General features: G+C 49.2%; 7 protein-coding genes across 7 annotated transcripts; 1 reads left to right on the top strand and 6 right to left on the bottom strand.

The window, feature by feature from the left end:
- Positions 1-837: 837 nt before the first annotated feature.
- EI90DRAFT_6210 (uncharacterized protein) lies at positions 838-2,659 on the bottom strand. Its single transcript, XM_039067866.1, has 5 exons — positions 2,579-2,659; positions 2,218-2,518; positions 1,544-2,165; positions 1,320-1,479; positions 838-1,266 (listed from the first exon to the last, which is right to left on the bottom strand). Exons 2-5 carry the CDS (start codon positions 2,362-2,364, stop codon positions 1,158-1,160), a joined length of 1,038 nt encoding a protein of 345 aa, XP_038923688.1. The 5' UTR covers positions 2,365-2,518; positions 2,579-2,659; the 3' UTR covers positions 838-1,157.
- On the bottom strand, positions 2,450-4,681 carry EI90DRAFT_5917 (uncharacterized protein). Its single transcript, XM_039067843.1, has 7 exons — positions 4,406-4,681; positions 4,282-4,337; positions 4,052-4,220; positions 3,727-4,001; positions 2,739-3,676; positions 2,579-2,691; positions 2,450-2,518 (listed from the first exon to the last, which is right to left on the bottom strand). Exons 1-6 carry the CDS (start codon positions 4,563-4,565, stop codon positions 2,595-2,597), a joined length of 1,695 nt encoding a protein of 564 aa, XP_038923687.1. The 5' UTR covers positions 4,566-4,681; the 3' UTR covers positions 2,450-2,518; positions 2,579-2,594.
- Positions 4,406-8,165, bottom strand: EI90DRAFT_3027146 (kex protein). The gene is made up of 6 exons (XM_039057970.1): positions 7,147-8,165; positions 6,532-7,065; positions 6,374-6,477; positions 5,821-6,324; positions 4,707-5,771; positions 4,406-4,657 (listed from the first exon to the last, which is right to left on the bottom strand). The coding sequence occupies exons 1-5, from the start codon at positions 7,861-7,863 to the stop codon at positions 4,814-4,816; spliced, it is 2,817 nt and encodes a 938-aa protein (XP_038923686.1). The 5' UTR covers positions 7,864-8,165; the 3' UTR covers positions 4,406-4,657; positions 4,707-4,813.
- A 739-nt stretch (positions 8,166-8,904) lies between these two features.
- On the bottom strand, positions 8,905-9,548 carry EI90DRAFT_3284399 (uncharacterized protein; the record flags this gene model as incomplete). The annotated part of the gene is made up of 2 exons (XM_039066916.1): positions 9,122-9,548; positions 8,905-9,099 (listed from the first exon to the last, which is right to left on the bottom strand). Exons 1-2 carry the CDS (start codon positions 9,440-9,442, stop codon positions 8,905-8,907), a joined length of 516 nt encoding a protein of 171 aa, XP_038923685.1. The 5' UTR covers positions 9,443-9,548.
- Positions 9,549-10,153: 605 nt separating this feature from the next.
- EI90DRAFT_3010679 (uncharacterized protein) lies at positions 10,154-11,505 on the top strand (the record flags this gene model as incomplete). The annotated part of the gene is made up of 4 exons (XM_039056388.1): positions 10,154-10,635; positions 10,740-10,920; positions 10,976-11,072; positions 11,216-11,505. 4 exons carry the CDS (start codon positions 10,154-10,156, stop codon positions 11,503-11,505), a joined length of 1,050 nt encoding a protein of 349 aa, XP_038923684.1.
- A 360-nt stretch (positions 11,506-11,865) lies between these two features.
- On the bottom strand, positions 11,866-13,429 carry EI90DRAFT_2963653 (atypical/PDHK/BCKDK protein kinase; the record flags this gene model as incomplete). The annotated part of the gene is made up of 5 exons (XM_039055464.1): positions 12,906-13,429; positions 12,541-12,837; positions 12,220-12,476; positions 12,057-12,147; positions 11,866-11,995 (listed from the first exon to the last, which is right to left on the bottom strand). The coding sequence occupies exons 1-5, from the start codon at positions 13,364-13,366 to the stop codon at positions 11,866-11,868; spliced, it is 1,236 nt and encodes a 411-aa protein (XP_038923683.1). The 5' UTR covers positions 13,367-13,429.
- Positions 13,430-13,464: 35 nt separating this feature from the next.
- EI90DRAFT_2987054 (uncharacterized protein) lies at positions 13,465-16,300 on the bottom strand. The gene is made up of 12 exons (XM_039056002.1): positions 16,025-16,300; positions 15,904-15,965; positions 15,680-15,850; positions 15,440-15,617; positions 15,296-15,384; positions 15,108-15,242; positions 14,437-15,059; positions 14,273-14,378; positions 14,156-14,217; positions 14,025-14,103; positions 13,655-13,974; positions 13,465-13,594 (listed from the first exon to the last, which is right to left on the bottom strand). Exons 1-12 carry the CDS (start codon positions 16,222-16,224, stop codon positions 13,535-13,537), a joined length of 2,085 nt encoding a protein of 694 aa, XP_038923682.1. The 5' UTR covers positions 16,225-16,300; the 3' UTR covers positions 13,465-13,534.
- Positions 16,301-20,129: the final 3,829 nt, after the last annotated feature.

Here is a 20,129-nt window from a genome sequence, read left to right as displayed (position 1 = left end):
ATCAAATGCTCGCTGGGAAAAAAAAACCTGTGCAATCACTATACTAGATACAAACTGAGCATCTATTTGTCCACATGCAGAGAACCTCACCGACTTTGAACCAACTGCAGCATCACCTGTGGCACGACTGAACGGTTTGAAGGGATTAGGCAACTGGGTTGACAGATAGTACGCAAAATAGTCAGTAGTTGAGGACATAAGGCGTGTTTGAATTATCATGTAGTCTACGGGGTTGGTCTTCTCACTGCTCCCATTCACGTATTCGATCATAATTAAAGCGAAAGAGGGGAATTTGATGAAATGCCTTCATCCCATGAATGACTCGAGTTGACCAAACGCTGTCAAACGCACCTCCGCACCTCGTTAGATTCACAACACGAAACTCACTTTTGCCCTGCACCGCACAGTGCCATATATTAATTTGACGTCCCATCCATTTGGGTGTGGCTGGCTCAATGTGTGCGCCACTTCAAGCGTCGGGAGGTTGTGGAGCAAGAAATATGTGTACACTAAGCTACGTCGTACTGCATATATACAATAACGCCACACTTTCAATGCCGACGCGTCTTGACTTGAGAGGTGAGGGGATGACGGGATGGGGAGGCGCGAAACGCCGGGTATGGAGAAAGAGAAAAGATGGCGGCGGGGCAGGGAAAATGATTTAATCCTCGGGCAGAGTAAAAGCATCTGACAAAACGGCTTTGATCTACGTAGGGATGAACAACGAAGTGAGGAACAGAAAATCAGCGACCGAAATAAAATTAGACAAAGATCAAAAAATCTGACTCACGCCGCTGGCGCCATAAGACGAAGGTTCCCACCCACCAACATCACATACTGTCGATACGACGTATACAAATAGGGTTGTCGTCTCATGTCCATCAGATCCATCGCCACTAACTGATTCACGAATCCTTCCATCTCAACAAGATCATCGTTCTCATCGGATCCTGTGTCTATCTTCATGCCCATGTCTTCAGACTTCGTGTCAGTCTCCCCGTCCCTCCCTGGTTCCCACCCATCCAATTTCTCTCGTTTACAATATTTCTGACGTAAGCGGGAGACGCACGCCGCAACAAGTGAATCTTCGTCCTCATAGAGATCCCTGAATTTGAATTGTTCGTACATCCATGCTTCGTGTAGATCTTGAGTGGTTGTCACATCAGATTGGGGGGAGGGAGGCTTGATGTGATGCAAAGGCATGTTTTATCAAAACTGTTACTCTTCAGTCTTGCGAGAATGCCGACCAAGGCATGAGAGCATGACCTAGTGACCAACTCTGTTAGTTGGCACGATTTGCCATGTAGTCCCGGACTTACGGAGGGGCCTTTGGTTCATGAACAAGGAGGTTAAGAAGGCCAATTGTCTCCGCATGAACATAAACCTGCCAAAACGTGTTGTTCGCGGCTTGGTCAATGAGCTGAAAGACTTTCTCGCATTTTTCAAAGATTGCACGGGGCGTGAAGGTTAGGATACCGCCTTTTTGGAGACAACCGAGAATTGGTACATAATTTCTTGCACCAAGATTTTTTGCAAGGCTCACCAATTGGGAAGACCGCCTTCACATGCGGTTGCTCTCCATAAAGAGGCGCCAAAGAGGTCCCAAACCTGAAGAACTGAGTCTCCGATTGCGCTGCCCGCGTTACAAGGGATGAAGTCATGGGTGTTTCGGTGGAGTCCCACGTGTCTGCATGGATGAAGACGACGTCCGTCTCCAAGCTTATCCAACCCTTTCGCTTTGCGTCCAACAAAGTAAGCAATTTAAATAGTCGCCTACTCTCCGGATCATCCGCCGTCCAATCAGGAGCCGCTGGCCACAATGACGGTTCCGTCGAGCACGCTGCAGTGTAGATACAATAGTCCTTCCCTCTAATGTAGTCGATAAAAGTCTTCGAGACACCAAAATGGCGTGCCGCAATCTGGTACATCGGGTTGGAGTAGAGGGTGTCAGTTCTGGGAATCGGAGGGAGACTACGACGCGAGATGGATTTGATTTTTTCCAGTGGAAGTGGACGGGAATTCTTCTTTATCAATAATACGATGACCAGCGGTACTGCAGTGGCCTTGACTATAGGTGGTAGAGTGATGAACGGGATGGTGATTTTAGGTGAGTACATCAAGAACACGCTAGTTCCAAATGACTCGCTGGCGACAAGAAAGCTAGCCTGGATTGCAGATCAGCTTACGCCCCGAAGGAATTTTATTCACTCAGCTTACTTTGGACTCATGCTCCATATACGACCCTAGATTCTGCAGACATTGGGTACTCTGGACGTCAGCCGTCACTCTGGCAAATTCGGAGGGAGACTCATATGCAGCAGTCAAAAAGTAGTGAACACCATACGCCGGATATGATTGTGTCATTTTCAGTGCCGTAAGAGACCGAAGCAGGACTGGTAACAACCGCGACGAAGGCCCGACAACGGGTTCGACATGCACCCGACATAAAACACTGTCGGATACGATAAGCTCTCCTTCCCATTTTTTCTGTAATTTGGGTGCGGGTTTCGGTTCTGGTCTTCAATCAACGATGCCCATCAATATTGCTTTCACATTTGCACGAAATACCAAGACGTACATTGGAGCAAGAGGGGTTAAGGGTAAGGCGGGTATACTCGAGGCGCTCCGAAGGACTTGCTAGCTTCGTCCACGACATCCATAGCGCTCTTTCGCGTTCTGTTGGATGGGAACCTTGAAGCAGAGTTAAACGTGGTCAAAATATAGGACCACCAACGTACTTCTTCATTGAAGCACTAAGAGGAGTTTCAATACTGCTGGTAGGAGAAAGAGTCACAGGTGAATCCACGACCCTATAATCGTCTTTTGAGTTATCGTTCAATATACTCAGAGAGGGCAATGGCCGCAATGGCACAAGTTCACTGAGTGGATTGGTGGTTGTGTTGGCAGCATCTTCCGGGGTAGGCGAAACCTGTGGGTCAATAGCTGGTACATTGGTACTATTTGCTGTTGTCACGGATAGAGCGGGGCTGAGCACTCCCGCTATTGATGCCTTCGTGGTCAGGGATGAGACAGGATGGAATCGAGTGGGTACGAGCTTGATTTGCGAACCTCGATGTTTGTCGACTTTCTGATTAAGGGTCACCGCTGGTTGAATGGGTATAGCAGGGGCGGCGGGTGTATTGTGAGTCACTGCCGTAGGGGTTGCGGCTTGCCCGGCCGGGGGAGGGAGGGGTGCTACAGGAAGGCTGGGGGTCGACGCAGGAACGGTGCCGGGAGGGGAAGGGGGTGGGTCCAAAGATTGTCTCATTTGGATTTCATTCGAAGTCTTAACGATCTTTGGAGGCGGAGATGATGATGGAATTGCAGGACCCGTGGCTTCTCTGGGAAGAGATATGACCCGTGGAACAGGGGTTGACTTACTCGATGCCGCAGACTGTGACCGTGCGGAATCACGTCTGTCCTGGATGAGCTGTTCGGACGTTGCTGGTACCATTGTAGTCAGGGGAACCTCTTCAGAGGACTCAGAATCGGCACGTTGACGCTTCGTAATAAGGTTCGGAAGGGGCTGTAATGCAGTTTTAGTCAACGGCATGGCGGAGTTCGCAGTGCCGTCCCGCGATGGGCCAGGAGACCCAGCTTTTGTTTTTGCCTTCTTTTTGGGCGGTTTCTTCGCAATTCGCGCGCCACCTTGAAAGGACTCTCCGCCGCTTCCAGACTATGTGATGATGAGCATTCATGCCAAATATCCGATCAACCATGCCTTACCGAAGACCCAAGCCCGCGCTTTTTGGGATGAGGTTGATATTTCCGTGCCTGAGCGCTATCTTGTATGGAAGCCCTGCTTTTCCCTTTGGATTTTCCCTTCGCTGGGCCCGATCGAGCACCACCAGAGTCGGAATCGGAAATTATCATCCTTGCCCTGCCACGTTTCTTTTTCTTCCGTTCAGCCGGTGGTTCTGGAGTAAACCCACTATGCTCTCGGCCGTATCGGGCTCTTCCCTTGGTTTGGAGGGCCTCGACCAGCAATTTTGCGCATTCCTCTGTGACGTCGTAAGTCTAAAACTAGAAATTAAAGGGAAGGAATACCCACGCTTCCATTCATCTGTGGGTATAATTGGGTTGTCCTCGTGGTATATCGACGAGTCAGACCTTTCGCGCCCCACATGCTCCCAGAAACTACGCATCAATAACCTACAGGCCTTCAAACTGTAACTAGGTTCCCATGTGTTATTCTTCTCATTGTCCTTGTAGCGATACCACTGGAAAATACAACGGTGGATTGACGATGGGATGGTGAGGGAGGATACTGGGAATCCACACCTTCACATTATAGAGCCAGCCTCCTTCACCGTCAGGCCTCGCTTCAGTGAAATACTCTGCATCCAAGTTTTTTAACATTGAGTATTCAACACGGGCCACTAACGGGCGAGACCAGTGCACTAACCAACAGTGAACTTATTCTTGGCTTTTTCATCTTCTGTTGGATTTTCTGAGTCGATAGATGTGGAAGAACCAGATCCTATCTCGGAATCACTGACGTCGTCCAGTCCATCTGGCAGTTTGATGATTCGAGAGGGACCAGCGGCACTACTTCCTGCACCCATATTTGTGATTAGGGCTCTAATAGCGCGAGGAGTTTACTCGGATCGCGGTATAATGTCTCGAGGATAAAACAGGCTGCGGGAAACCACGGCGTGTGAGTGAATTGAATTGGCATTTGGCCCTTCCTAATTGGTGCAACGAAGCGCTTATGTGTAGATAAAGTGCTTATCATATTACATAAATTCAAAACAAAGTGTACTGTAATGCAACATGTACAAGGAGAAAATGAAGAATGATCTCTAATCAATCTTTATCTTGGGGCATCAGCAGAAGCATGCTCCCAACTCCCAGTTCCATCCTCGGTCCCACTACCACTCCGATTCTCTTCAACAGCAACAATTTTCTCGTTCCCACCGGAGACATCATCCCGATATCGTCCTCCCCCATGAACAGGCGATTCCTCTCCCATCTCATCATCCAAGAACCCATCATGATACCTCAACCTCGGAGAAACGGGACTTGCAGCCCTACGTACCAGTTCATCCTCCTCATCAGCATCTTCATCGGAATCTTCATCTCCACGTTCCGCAAACGCATCATACAACTCTTTCGTCCGCCCCTTTCTGCCCTTATTCGATCCACTTCGCGTGCGCCGACCCGACCCGTCTAGTGTTCCCATTGCATGATCATCGTCGCCGCTCACTACAGAATACTCGCCAGCTGCTCTTCTTCTGCGCACGCTTCGGCGGTAGAAGAAGATACCTGCACCAACAGCGAAGAGTAGAACGGTACCGATGGCGCCAAAAAGCCACGTATTGCTTGAAAGGAGATTGCTCATATGGGAGAAGATACCCTCATCGGGCGTGACAGATGGTGAAATGGACGATGATGGTGAAGTAGTTGACGTCGCGGTTGGTGTGGAGGGAGATGTTGTTTTCTCACCAGTGTGGAAAGCGGGCTTAGTGTTTTCACCATCGGCGATGTCATGATCACCAGGCAGGTTTGCAGTGGGTTTAGGACGCACTTTGGTAGTGGAAGTGCTTGAGGTGGTAGATGTGTGAGTAAGGGTAGTATTGTGGAATGCATCGTCGTCCGCGTGACCCTCATGAGGATCAGGTGGTGGAGCAGGGAGTTCATACAGCTTGGCCTTCGAAGGATCGATGCATTCGCCCCACAAAGTCATGCTCCAGCCCAAAAAGCTGCCTGTGCTGTCCTCATGGCCTTGGTCCTTAACGTGGATTGTCCAAGTGCCTCTGGGATCTTCTCCCCTAAACAACAACTTAGACTTGGACCTACTACAGCAGCAAAACCACCTACCAGTGCTTAACTGACATAAATTGCCACCCAACAAAGCCCGACGGAGACATGTCGAAGCGTCTGGGCGCCGCAAGAACGCTCTTTATCCCACTCGGACTAACGATCCAAACCTCAACATCTCCTCTCTTCGTATGGCTAATCCAAACTTTAACCGTCACATGTTCTAATCTCTCAAAGTTACTCTGTTTCAGCTGTTCACTCGTTACAAGGGTCGAGGATTGCAGGCCCGCAGGAGGAATTGGTTTCCCGCCACGCAATTTCCCAGTAGATAAGACCTCAGCCCCTTCCATGTCGATCTCAGGGAGTTCCAACCATGTTTGGGGTTTGACCAGTTCCCACGTTTTGGCAAGTTCGACGAGAGTCCAAGCGTCGAGCGCACCATAGCCATACTTATAGCTGTAGTATCGACCCGAAGCAGTCTTTTCCCAATCAGGATCATTAGGATTGATCCGCAAAGCGCTCATGAGAGTGACATATTGGATGTCACGCCAGGTCAAATCAGGACTGCATGAGGGTAAGGATGGGTGAAGAACCAATAAAAACACATCCGTACCGGACTTGGAGAGCGAGGGCAAGTACGCCAGTAGCAAGAGGTGCCGCAGCCGAAGTTCCACCATGGGAGCTCGTACACCTGTTTTTACCAACATCCGTTGTGAACTTGAACGCAAGACCCGTAAACAACTAGATAAACTTAAGGCAAATGGAACTCACAATACGGTTCCCCCCACCAGAACTATATGCCACGATCAAGTTCGCAGCACACGATTCCGAATAGTATGGATGTTTGCCCATTTGATCTACAGCTGCCACTGTCACCGAATAAATCGAATTTGTATACCCGTCGAAGTTGCACTGATCCATTGAAGCTGCACCATTCCCGCTCGCAAATACAAATATGCTCCCTTTTCCACCACGTCCATTCTGAATCCCGGTTAAGATTGCCTTCTTTATGAGATAGCTCGGAGCCTCCATAGAGCGTCCGTCATCGGGTGGTCCCCATGAACAGGAATATATTGCTGTTTGGTTGAATCCATAGTTGAGTGAAATGGCTTCGTCTGCGTCGGAGATGGGCCCAGAGAGAATACGCAAGCCAGCAATCTTTGATTCGTAGGCGACGCCCACCCCACATACATCATTCTTAACAGCCGCTATTTCTCCACAACACCGTGTTCCATGTTGGTCGTCTGGGAGTCGAGGAAGGGGGAGGCGAGTGTGGTCATTGAAGTCCCATGAGCCTTCTTTGTTCTGTCATGACACGTAAGCGGAAAAATCTATCAGCTCATTTCTAGGCATAATATTTCAATGAGATACTAAGAACATACTCACAAAGTTAGCAGCAAGATCATCACTGTTCGCATCCAGACCGTCGTCAACTACGGCGGTGTAAACACCTTTACCGGTGATACCCTGCGCCCAAAGTCCAGTAACATTAAGATCAAACGAGGGAAATCGATTGTTGACAAGATGCCACTGATCGTGAAAGATGGGATCCCGGATACCAAGTTTTGATGCAATCTCATCAGCCTTGTTGGGCAGTGGCCGTGCGTCGTCGCTACCAGCTTCGATGCCGGGCTTTTGTGGGAATGCATCTGAGATCGGGACCCGCGTTGGGGGAAGATCAGGTATCGTTATCGGCGCGCGTTTCTTGGTGCGCTGCCGAAGAATTTGCTTCTCGAATGAGCGGATAGAGTGGGCTACGCCGTCAACATGCTGCACAGAACGAGGGTTCAAATTATCTGACGAAGATGTACGCTTGGATTCTAGCCGCAACTGCTTGTATCGCTGCAGAACGCTATCTGTTCGTTTAGATATCGAAACCTCCCGCTCAGTGCGGACAAGCCAGTGATTCTTGAGTTCTCCAACTTGTTCCACAAGATCCACTCCCAAAGCGCGAGCGCATTCCTCTATAGAGTGTCTCCCAGAAGAAATATGCTCAATAACATAGTAATCGTGAGTGTCGTATGTCCGTTTCGCTGGTCGACTGGTGCCAGCGGAAGATGAAGAGACTACGGAAAGAAGACCCAGAAGAACGAAGACGCGCATGATTCCCAAAGATTGATAAGAAGCCCTTGTCTTCTGTTAGTCCAACTCAGCCCAGCGAAAAGATCAGAAAGATGTGAGGTGTGGAAGGAAGGGTCGGTTGGACTTTTCTACTTAAAACGTGGGACGTGACCTTGATGATCACAAACGAAGGCAGTGCAGACAAATCAACGCGGCATCAAATAATTGAAATACGTGGGAGATCACGGGAACAACCACGGTCTAACGATTTTTCGTTTCGGAGATGTTGTGGTTTGGTCTTTAGTCTTTTAGTTTTTTTCTTTGGACCAACGAGTTGACTTTTAAGTCAGGCCTAAGCTGTGCTGTAGCGGAGTTGGCCGAATTCAGTTCGGCCTGTTTGAACTTTCAGTCCTTTCTTGGTGTCCTGAGTGTGCGAGTGCCTCTGTTTTTTCATTGTTTGATTTGGTGGTTACTTCGGGTTCGATCTGATCGGTCAACGAGGTCTAGCTGGTTACGACCTTTGTAGCGGAGTTGTCCGAATTTATTGTCATATTGTCATATTCATCCCCCAGTGGTCAATTCGAGCGTATCCGACTAGTTAATGTACGAATATTTGAACTTAAATAAAGCCTACCTGTTTCTATAATCTCCCAATATCTGGGGGCTCAAAATGCTGAAATGGGTGAGTGAACTGCGTTGGAAGTCGGCAAATTGTAAATATATATATATATGTATATCAAGCTCGTGATCAATTACTGTACCTACATGACCGGGAGCCTGTCACGCGTCACGCTGGCCTTGCGGCACGGCTCAAATTGGTCCTTTGTCACGCGTCACACTGGGTCTGAGGCTCTGGGTCCCTCGTCACGCTGTGACTCTGAGTACGGTTTCAAGGTGGCTGTGACATTTTTAATTCAATTTTTCAATTTCCAAAAAAGGCAATTATACTTCATGAATTAAAAACGAAAATCGCCATTTGACACTTTTCGCGGATTTTTGCAAGAGGGGAATTTTCGAATGTTCAAATTTAGAAATATATGCTGCCTGCTTATTTTGTTGTGCAGGAAAATGCCGACTCATGTGTCATGCCTCTGGAGGTGTGTCACGCCTTGAAGGGCCGCTTGCGGCAGGCTCTCCCTTGTCACGCTCAAACCCGAGGCGGCTCCCGGTCGTGTAGGTACAGTATGTAGCGACGTCAAAGTGTCCATCCAACCTGCCAAGTTCAGGTCCTGTCTGTGTTCCAAAATGAAGTGCAGGGACTTCCTGTACTGCAAGACTCTGGAAGACGTGCGCAGGTTACTGTACTGGCACGACCAACAACCTCTTCCCACGGCCTCCGGGAGTTACCGGAGCCATAAATCAATTCAATTTTGTTGATTTTCAATTCAATCCAAGACCTTCGCATGACGCGTGACAGGTTGTTGGTCGTATGTGCTGTGGGCAGTGTTGGCATTGACACGATCAGACCATTTGTGGTCTGATTGTGCTTCCGACAAGGGTCCATTGTCTCAAGGTCCGAAATACGGAAGTAGCCGGTTTCCAACCAGACGAGGAATAACCCGAGCCTCATGTGATTATTTGCGGCTATTTCCGCGAAACTCGTTGCCGACACTGCCGACATTGAACTAGCGAGGTCCCGGCTTCAGCCGACAGACAACTGATGGGACAATTCGGACCATGGGGTCTACTGAATCAGACCTCGGACCCGGACCATGCGACCATTTGGGACCATGTCTGCCCAACACTGGCTGTGGGACATGGTAACCAATGAGGGGTGATTGCCATTTTTGGACACTGAATTTGCGTCCTCTTTCGGAGTCTTTCCTCCATCTTGGGTTCACCAACTAGCTAGCTGAGGTATGAAATGATGTTCCTATTGGCTACTATTCGCCCAAATTACATGTAATTCGACGCAAAATTGCAGTCGTCTACATGCAAAAATACAAACTCCGGACCTTGGGGGTGAAAAACTGTATAAATCCCAAATTCACTCAAGTTGCCCGTTTCGCCTGTCATCACCCTCTTCAGCTCATCGTGCGAACCATCCACTATTTCATAGCCACCTTAGGTGTGGTACTTCTTTCGTCCGGACCAACCTAGTGACGGGCTTCTGAGCAGTGCCTACTGAGAAACTGGTACCGCAGTCGCGTAATCGGTCACAAAGCTGGCATTCAGGAGTGAAGCGGCCTATCGCGGGTTATCTCTTGAAGACTCCTGTCGTTCGCCATCGCCAGGCGCAGCAGGGCGGGGTGTTCACCCTCTCAATGCTGCACGTCGGATATTCCGAAGCCACAACCTAAAGATTGGCAACATATGGTTTAGCACCCTTAACATGCTCTCAACATCACCTCTCTCTCGTCGCTTTCAGCGCTCACCACTCCTCACTGGACTCTTCTGTGTCTTCGTCCTTTTCTTTCTTTTCCGCTCTCATTCTAACCCCACAAGGCGTCTCACCAACGTCGCGTGTAAGCGCCTAAAACACCTACAATCTTCTTATGTCACATCGGGTGACCGCGAAAGGGACGAGCGCGAGTGGGAGATACGGCTAGGACGCACTGATTATGATGCATATGTCCAAGATATCCAGAATTCTTGGCGCTCACTATTTAGAAGTGGGGGTGGCTGGCTGTTCTCGAATGACGACGCCAACGATCCCGTACCTCTCAGGAGCGTGCTGAAATGGCTAGACATCGAAGGTAATCCTACCTCATGGTCTCCAGAAGGCCAAATACCACACCGCGTATACACCACATCCGATGTCCCTCCATCAGACTATCCTTCCCAATTCCGGTATTGGGCTCAAAACGATCCTAGGTTGGTATGACACGTTTTTTCCATGCGTTATGTTTCTAAATGCCAAATGTTTCAAGTCTTTCATTCCGACATCTCAATGATACCGTTATGGACGCTTATCTTAGTGGAATGTTCCCTCCACCCTCCCCCATGTCTACCATCCTTTCCACCGTCCGAAAGCCCGTTCTCAAGGCCGACATCCTACGCTACGCTATCCTCCTTCATAAAGGAGGGATCTACACCGATATTGACACCGCCGCCACCCGTCCCTTCAAAGACTGGGGAACATCTCGTACCATTGACCTTGTAAGCATCTATTTGGCACACTCGGCAACAGCTAAATTCAACCTGCTGCAACTAGTCCGACAGAGTACTCGGAGCCCTCCCCTACTATCTGACTAACTCGCAATTCGTCCATAACACACCCCCAGGAATGATTGTTTCCCTCGAAACTTCAGGTGCGATGGCCAATGGAAAGCCAAAACATTCTCTCGCGGCATTCAGATCGTCCAATGGACCATGGCCGCAAAGTCCTCCCATCCAATCTTCCTTGACGCCATAGCACATGTAGTAAGGAAATACGACGATGCCATCAAATCAGGTACGGCTGACTCGGACTCGCTAGACGTCCTCGAATGGACGGGACCTGGTGTGTTCACAGACGCGGTACTCCGGTATATGGTCGCGCGACACGGAATCTATCCTCGCCAAATTTCAGATCTTGATGTTCCTGCCAGGATAGGCGATTTACTTATCCTGCCCGCACGATCATTCCAAGCCGATGCCAGTGAGGGCGATCAGAAGGAACAGGAATGCGTCTGGCATGGTTTCTTGGGCAGTTGGAAGCATAAAAAACCAAAAAAAGAGGACAAGAAAGTGGCAAGGCTGTAGAAAAGGACATCCTTCCTCGCCTGGGTCCAAATGCTGCCGCGTTCAGGAAAGACAAATCCACGTCGCACACAATCAGCACCTAAATATCCCTTCTAGCCACTACAGGTGTTGCAGGCAAATTTAGTTCCATCAGCTTTACATCGCCCTAGTCAATCCTCGGGCGTAAAAACGAAGTTTGCATAGCTAATGCCTTGTATCAATGAAATTTCACCACCCGTAAAGGACCTCCACTCAAAGAACACTTCTGATGACACCCACCTATCTTCACACATGTAAAGTAATTCAGATTGTTTGTGATGACGGTACAATCAAACGATGAACAAGTTAGCCAAACGAGAGTGTTCAAGTGTCCAGAATGCCTCAAATCTCAGCAGCCGAGTTTTCCCCCAATCTTCGTAACTTGATAAACACATCCGTCCCATGGCCATGTAATGTTCTTAAATCAAGCTGACCTCCAAAGTAATTGGCATATAGCTTGGCTAGGGGAAGACTGGCATTGCAGTTTCAGTGACAAATCATCCACTCCCGGCAACTCCTTGCATATCACTCACCCATAGCCTAAACCTGCAATAGTCCCCAGGCCCGTCTGTAGCCCCTTTCCTGCCATCTCACCAAAGAACGCAGGACCATCATCACCATTCCCTCCACTAGCAAACGCGGCACTACCTCCGACTTGTTGAGCCGCATACGGACCACCTCCGCTCCCTTCATCACAATCCAGATCAGCTTCTTCTGCATTCCTCCCCGCGGTGGTGAAGGCGTATGAGAAGATGCGATTGAGATTGTTCGAGTGGATTCCGCCACCTTGATCCCGAATGCGGAGAGAGAGGAACGAGGAAGATGGGGCTATGGTCGCTTGGACGGGTGGTAACGGGCCAGTTGAACGAATTGCATGGTGCTGCTCGACCGACGCCCTAACTGCGTTCTTTAAGATTTCCGTTACGATGTATTCGAGATGAACAGGGATGTATCTGCGCATGGGGTTGTGATTTCAACAAAGGGGAAACGGGGCATAAAAGGGATCCGTGTACATACGCAAACTTTGCATCGACGATACCATCAATCACAAGAGGAGGTGATGCTCCAAACGTCGCATCACTAAGACTATTCACAAACGACGCGCACATCTGTATCATTCGCTTCGGCGAGCATTCCAGATCGACCACTCCGACCTTGGAGCTATTCTCTCGTTTGGCCTCAGCCGAAGCAAGAGTCTCTGTCAAAGATACGTGCTGCTCTGCAATAAGACGGACTCCGATACGACTTGTTATGAGGTCATCCAAGAACTCGGTTATGGCCTCAGTCGGCATGTATTTTGCACATTCAGCAAAACTGGCGTCCAGTAGCCGTAACCCCGTATAAACAACTCGTGCCGGAGGCCAAACTCAGGCCAAACTCACCCTTTGGACAAGGTTGGAATATCGTGGGCATGAAGGTTGATATGTCTTTGAAGTTGCACCGAGAAATCAATGTTCTCGTCCTCGTTCTTGACACTTGGCACACTGGCGAGATCCTCAAAGGAATTTCGATACAGCATATGTACTTTTGAAATGTGGGGATTCACTCCGCATATGAACGGAAGCTTGTCGAATTTATGCGATATGCGGGCTAAGCGACAGGCGATCTCAGCCTGAGTGTACCCAGCAGATATAAGCACAGAAGAAGAAGTAACAGGGGATCCATACGACAATAGCGTGGGCAAGTGGATAGGATGAGGGTTCAACTCTGCAAATTGCTCAAGAAGCTGGGTCCATTCCGGTGACGGCGCTTGTGGGGTGCGGAGGCCCCGGTGTCGCACGTCGCCGAGAGAGCGAAGAGGAATAGCTTTGCTCCATCTCTGAAGTTGTGATACATTTTGCATTACGGTCCTCAGCCAATAGTGACAGCCCACAGGTCACTGATGGAGTTGTAGTTCATGGAGAACACCCCAGGAACGCGGAGAACCTCTGGTGTCACTGTCACACAACCTCCTGCCAATCCTCATGACTACATACGCAAAATATGTACAGGTGTAGTCCTATCAAAATAATTATAAAGCATCGAAGTTAATATGGTGAAGCTTCCTCCTCCTTTCAAGTTCATCTTCTCTCTATTGAAAGCAAACATAGTCAGAACTTCCTATCACTATCACCAGCATGATCGAGAATACCTTTTCATTAAGGTGTAATATAAACCAGATAATAGCTAGAACTAGGGTTGCAATAACGACAGTTAGTGAGACTACAGGAATCCACTCGCCCGGCCGTAAGTACAGCTCTTTTTTCCAGTCGGAAGGCTGTCGATTCCCTATTGGAGGGCTGATGACGACCTTGGAGTTCGGTATGACACCCTCCATGTTGATGTAATGGTAGGTTTGCGTCTTTGTTGAGCCGACAAAGAGGTTTTCGATGTAATTATTGGTACGACCAAGGCCGAAAAACGCATATGGGGTCTGGAGAGCATGATACGACGTTTGCGGGAGTTGTCCAACTACCAAACAATGAGGATTGATGGAACGAGTGTCAATATTGAGATCGTACCTTGAGCTGCAGACCGGTAACCGTTTGGATCTATAACAGTGTACTTGTACGATGGCCCAGAGTACGCAACACCAAATGGCTGGGGAGAAGGTTTTGGAAGAAGGATGTGTTGCAGGAGTGCACAAACTTACATGGTACTTCGTCTCATTAGAATGTTCCGGGATGCACCATCCAACACAAGCGCCATTCAAAACTGAAGAGAACATCCAAAGTATAACGATGATCCCATAGCAGCATGAACAGCTTACCAATCGCTTTCAAGAAAAATGCATCATGGAAGAAATTGTTCTGGATGAACGTCACCTTCGTCCCCATCTGCTTCCCCGTGCGCTGAACCATGAGGTCAAGTGTGCCCTTAGTGAGAACGAAAAGTCGGCCACTTCCGTTCAACCTAAGCTACGAACTGACTCACATCCTCATCCAAATCCAACAATGCTACTCCGCGAGCATCCTTGATGTCATAGAGCTCTTGGGTATTCTTCGTCATTACTTTATAGCTCCTTCCGGAGGACAGTTTGTTTCCACTGCAGCCTGCTAATCCTCTCCTGCAAGAAACGGAGAATAGTAGGATAGGAGTAGTCCAAGAACGGTCACGCTTCTGCACAACAATGGGGACAAGATCTGGAAAGCCGTCAAGGTCCAAATCTCCTATACGTATTGGGATCGGTATGGGCGGGCTAGTGGTAATATCGTACAGCAACAGAGAATCGGATTGATCAGGGGTCAGTTCCGCAAGATCGTACGAGACAATGCCCTGGTGAATAAAAGAAAAAAGCAGATCAGGAAACGTTACTCGCTTGAGGTGAAAGGGAAGCACTTGATTGAAGTCGAACTGAAAGTCAGGATCAGAGCTGCACAGGTTATCAGGACGCCTGCAGTAGTTCGTCTGTCCAAGACCAGACGCCCCGCTAGTTGAGGCACAGAGTGGTTTCTGCTGGTTGTACACAATGTTGATCTTACAACCAGTACCTATCCCGGTGGACATAGAAACTGATAAGCAGGTGGGAAAAATCATATCGATTGTCCCATCTCGATCTGTTGGACATCGATGAGCAAGGGTCGAAACGTTGGCGTGAAACATACTCATATCAGCAAAAGAAATGGCACCAGTATTTTCCGGAAAAGAACCCGACCGAGAAAGCGTGAAACCTCGGCCCTTGATATTGGTCCATATTTGGAATGACTTGTGAGAGTGAGACCCGCATGTAAGGAAGACGTCTGTAACGAAAAGATGTGAATTCCACAAATCTACACCCGGTCTTACAACGTGCCTCCGAGACAATCGCCATCAAAGTCTACAATAGCATTGCTGTGCGGCGAGGAAATGATACACGCTGTTCCCTGAAGAGGTGCATCGACGCTGTGACAAGTTGCCGATTAGCCGCGTGCTTGGCGGGACAATTCCCTCAACTAACAGATGGAAGAACTCGGGGCCAACATCTCCACCGGAACGAGTGTTGTTCCATAGTGTTAAGCCGGAGTGACCAACAAGCGATGGTGCAACGCCCAGTAAATCTACCTTCATCTCCCCAAATGCATCAATAAGTAAAGGCTGAGCATCAGTCGACTGGGGTGGCGTGATGACGTTGCTGTCTTGTGAACCGGATCTGCTCAGCCTTAAACTCGGAGAGGAAAGCAACGGTGCAAGCACACACCAAAACCCCCTTCGACGCCAAGGTACAGGAATAAATCTAGCACTTCTGGTGTTCGTGATTCGCACATGACTAGTATGTCGAGCCTCCCATCCCTATTGTAATCGGCAGGAATCACGTTAACAATCCTGCGACCAAGAGATAGCTGGTTCGAAGGGCGAAATTCGAATGCATCTGCGTAAGGGGTAAGCGCTGCGAGCAGAAGTAGTGCGAAGTTTAGACACTACCATGATCCCAAAGATGCACGCGAATGGTTTGTTGGTCCTCACTCAGTGACATCACATCGAGACTAAACATGCATCAGATGCACTGCTCAATGCCAGACGCTGGCGCCAGATTTCCACGCACAATTGGTTCCCATCAAAGTCTCCAAAAGCCACTATTCGACCGTCTAATTTATCGAGTCCTAAACTCCCAGCGCTAAGTAGTGCATTGCCCTTGAATCGCTTTGGTGGAAAAGGCCAAAGAGCGGCGGCAGGTCCAGACTGAAAAAGTAGCGCTGAAAACCCCAGACATATGAAACAGAACGAGCGCGATAACAAGCGCATGCGTGCCCACGCAAGGTGCACTAGAGCTGCAATTGTTTGCTCAAGGGAGAAAGGCAAGCGTAATTCAATTGTGGTGCGGCATGGACCGACAGATGCATGACACGCGGGAATTCCTCGCCGCAACTCGTTGACTCTAATCCAACGTTAAGAAGATTATCTTTAACTGCGGACAAATAGGCGTGAGCGTGTGTGGCTTAAACGCTTAAATACCGTCGCATTCGCGAATCCCATGGTGCCTAGATATTCCAGCTCTGGAGCCAAGGTGAATGATAGACGACGGCGAACCATCCTCTACCACACCTTGTACTATTCAATCCCCTTCAGTGAGCACACTATAGCGGACATCCTTTCACAATAGAGGATTTTTTGACTGCGATACCCGGGGTGCCATTGAGACAGAATCATGCACACTGCCAGACGCACTTGACATGCATGGGTGCTCTTCGTGATCTCTAGCGGTCCACATGATGTCATGAGAGAGCGCAACTCCGCATCTACTTGGGTGCCCTGGCTAGCTTTGGTGCCAGCATATTTGTCCGCTACACTGTTGCAGTTTCCAACACTAGAAACTGTGATGTAGAAGGCAGGACTCCCTCGAAACCGCTGTGATTATTGCTACTCAATGGCGTCTTCCTACTTCTACAGCGAGCTCAGACAATCCTTTGCATACGCTTTCTCTTCGTTCTCCAACTCGCTTTGTTCCGGAGGCTATAGTTTTGGACATGATTGCGCCAACATGCTCCCAAACTCGCTATGTATGGCAACATAAATAGCCTGACACCTACAAATGCACCAGCTCTCCCAGCCATTCAATGGCCTGGATCATTCTGAAAGCCTTCGGTACCATCCTGCCTACCTACTGTGCGTGTGATACTCGTGGAGCCCCCAGAGTGCCCATGTTTAAGTTTCATCCGTAGAGTTTCTAGAGACGGTCATTGCAGAGGCGTCACGCGTTAAACTGGACTCCTCGTTGTCTGTAGAAGTGCTATCGGATCCTAAGCGCTTGACTTACCCACCCAGCACCTAGTTCAATGGCTGTCAGCATTGCTGGATTTAAGGCCCAGTTGAGGCATTGCTGAGTGATGGTTCGGAATTACATGGATGCATCACTACACAGTTGGCGAGAAAGATCTCTATGTGAGTGCGCCATGTCCACTTTGAACTCGGTCCACTCCATCTAGCTTGGACTTTTACGCCGTTGATCGAAGCCATTTCCACAAGTCATGGTCAGACACTCAATGTCTTTTGCGCTGCAATGTTGTTTGGAACTGTGGACAGTCTTTGAAGTATGTATCGTGTACTATTTCTGTAACGTTAGGTTTGGCAACGTACATAACATTATTGTTGGTGGTAACGAGTCTCTGCCCCGCGGAGTAAAGGAAGACAAAACACCACAACTGGCGAGGCAAGGGGGAATAAGCCAGATGGAACAAGATCACAGAACTTTTCAAAGAAATGTTCAAAGCAGCGTTGTTAGCTTGCACTTGCTAATGGCACACACACACTCTCTCTCTCGCCGCTGATGTGGTAACAGTAATTGTTGAATTTTTATCGGTTGCGTCGCCTATGCTTTATACTGGCACATCTTATCGTCATCCCCGCTCAATCTCTTCCACGCCGTTGCGATATGGGTACGTGTGACCCGGTAGCGTAGTATGGCCACCCGGAGGACTGGGATGAGGCTCGGTAATGCAGCGTCGATCAAAGGAATATACCTGTATGCCTTTATATATAGTACGATGTGCATGCACGGCTGGCTATATAATCAAGATAATGAGTGTTGAGACAGTGTCACTGGAAGCATGTCAAACCATAATTCACGGGAAACGTCATGGACAGACCATCCTCGTCGTTTCGGAATGGAGATGAGTGCAATTGTTATTTAAGCTCCGTAAGTGCTAACGAATATGGGGTGAGGTACCGCATATGTCAACTGAAGCTCTACATATCTGCGCATCGCTGGCATCCCCCCCCCGGAATGACAAGTGCAGTAAAAGTAGATAATCAAGGTTGATCATAACCCCGGAATAGATTGACCGTTAATTGCGCCACCCGGATCTTGGCTTCGATGATTAAATCAACAACACTCTAGGTTGAATGAAGAATTAAGCGCGCTACTGCAGCACTTAACCACATTTTGACATTGTGTGCCCGCTTGGCTGTCGTCTCGCCATACCAGCGGAAGACAACACTGGCACGGCGTGTTCTGCGCCGCTCTGCACACTTAATCATCATCTAATGTGGACACATGGCAGATCCTACCCTTGCACCGTCCTCGTTTGGCCCATCATTCTCGTAGGGGCCCTGCGAACTCTACTTTCTCTAAGTCAAATGCCAGTTGCAACACTTGGGATCCAGGAACCCGAAGCCACAGTGACTCGCTGGTGCTCATGTGATTACTAATGGCTTATGCTACACGCACGCATCCCAAATGCGTGCTTGAGGGTCTTCTTCCGTCTCAACTATTGTGCCCGCTGAACATTCCACTTCCATTGTCTGGCCCGCCGAAATCCAAAGAACGAATCATCCCTGTGTCATCGTCATGAAGAAGAATCAATCATTGGGGGTAAGGAAATAGCCCCCCGTTCGGTTCGCTCAGATCATGAGTGCTGTTTCCTCTGGGGGGACAGTACTGGAAACAGCGAACATGCGAGGAAGGTTTCTCCGGACGGAGGTAGGCGCCATTTCGCTTCTTGGGACGACCTATGCACCCCAAGAAGCAGTGGTTGCCGTCATCATCAGCCAGACGAGTATTCCTATTCCTATCAGGCCACACACCAGAGGCAACCTTAAGAGAAGCATTCTCTAGTGGGGCACCAGAAATATACACAGGCGTCCACCCTAGGTGGAGACCTCTGCTGCAGAAAGCCATTAACCCATCGGACCCACCAGGACCAACGACAGCAACCCTGCGCTGGGGAGATAAATTGCCGAGCTGGCGGAGAGAGCGTTGTAGCGAAGAATGTGAGTAACTTCGTTGGTTCACCGGGGCCGTTGCCACTGGCCCTCAGTCGCATCTCCGCGCCTGAACTACGTTTATCCAAATCCTCCTATGCGCCCAAAACCGACCTTTTCCGTAGTGCCGTTTGTAGAGACTTGGACAGTGAAACCATCTTTCCATCGCAATTCAGTTTGCGATGAAGGCCCAGAGGCCGCCACAACAGCAATGGAGTATGAGCATGAGCCTGTGGCAGGAGCCGATCCAGAAACCCAGTCATATCGAGCCAACCGTCGCCAACCACCACCAACCAGGGCTTACCACTGAAACAATATCAATACCGCACACTGGCAAAAGGTAGAACCACAACTCCATACATATGGGTTATACGCGAAGCAGGATCCCCTGCCGCCCACTCATTAGGCTGGGCAGAAACTGGTACTTGCTGGAACTGAAAATCCCCTTCATGGAGCGAACGGCGTGTTCGTTTGATTTAGCCTTGCATTCCCGTAGACGCCCGGAATTAAATAAACTAACAAAACAATCCGAGCACCCTTTCAATGTCCAATCACACGGTAGTTTCCCACTCTCAGGACACGCTACAGATCAAACAGGCGAGAGCATGGGGGAGTTAAACGCCTAAATACCATCACGTCCAAGAATGCCGGACCATGCACGAAAATCTCATCCCTGGTGCTGAGGTGAATGAAGGCTTCGTCCCAGAACAGACCGCCCGCGCCGCCACCGCGGACCACACCCTGCACGTCCAGCCCTCTCCAGGGGACATTATTTCTGCGTCAGACATCATCCTTTTCGAAGTGGAGGAACTGTTGGACACAATACCATCAAACGAGTGATCATGGAAGCCAGGGCGCGCCCCGACTGGGATATAAATGGGCCATGGGTATCCTCCGTGCCGAGTCGAGGTCTCTGGCGGACCATATGATGATATGAGAGTGTGTAATTC

The sequence above is a fragment of the Cantharellus anzutake genome (assembly GCF_015039405.1).
Source record: "Cantharellus anzutake strain C23 chromosome Unknown EI90scaffold_1, whole genome shotgun sequence".
In the NCBI taxonomy this organism is placed as follows: domain Eukaryota; kingdom Fungi; phylum Basidiomycota; class Agaricomycetes; order Cantharellales; family Hydnaceae; genus Cantharellus; species Cantharellus anzutake.
The sequence above is the reverse complement of the archived record's forward strand: the minus strand, read 5'-3'. Positions and strand labels throughout refer to the sequence as shown.

Bases quoted from the DNA above. Each gene is read 5' to 3' on its own strand.
- EI90DRAFT_6210 (XM_039067866.1), bottom strand. From the start codon at position 2,364: ATGACACAATCATATCCGGCGTATGGTGTTCACTACTTTTTGACTGCT. The intron at 1,480-1,543 runs GTGAGCCTTGCA...GTCTCCAAAAAG, and splicing joins GAAGGCGGTCTTCCCAATTG to GCGGTATCCTAACCTTCACG. The intron at 1,267-1,319 runs GTAAGTCCGGGA...GTTGGTCACTAG, and splicing joins CATGAACCAAAGGCCCCTCC to GTCATGCTCTCATGCCTTGG.
- EI90DRAFT_5917 (XM_039067843.1), bottom strand. From the start codon at position 4,565: ATGGGTGCAGGAAGTAGTGCCGCTGGTCCCTCTCGAATCATCAAACTG. The intron at 4,338-4,405 runs GTTAGTGCACTG...ACTTGGATGCAG, and splicing joins CAAGAATAAGTTCACTGTTG to AGTATTTCACTGAAGCGAGG. The intron at 4,221-4,281 runs GTGTGGATTCCC...TGTATTTTCCAG, and splicing joins GCTGGCTCTATAATGTGAAG to TGGTATCGCTACAAGGACAA.
- EI90DRAFT_3027146 (XM_039057970.1), bottom strand. From the start codon at position 7,863: ATGCGCGTCTTCGTTCTTCTGGGTCTTCTTTCCGTAGTCTCTTCATCT. The intron at 7,066-7,146 runs GTGAGTATGTTC...GTGTCATGACAG, and splicing joins ATGATCTTGCTGCTAACTTT to AACAAAGAAGGCTCATGGGA. The intron at 5,772-5,820 runs GTAGGTGGTTTT...GTTGTTGTTTAG, and splicing joins TTTATGTCAGTTAAGCACTG to GGGAGAAGATCCCAGAGGCA.
- EI90DRAFT_2987054 (XM_039056002.1), bottom strand. From the start codon at position 16,224: ATGCGCTTGTTATCGCGCTCGTTCTGTTTCATATGTCTGGGGTTTTCA. The intron at 15,966-16,024 runs GTGCGTGGAAAT...ATGCATGTTTAG, and splicing joins GACTTTGATGGGAACCAATT to TCTCGATGTGATGTCACTGA. The intron at 13,595-13,654 runs GTATTCTCGATC...TGCTTTCAATAG, and splicing joins TATTACACCTTAATGAAAAG to AGAGAAGATGAACTTGAAAG.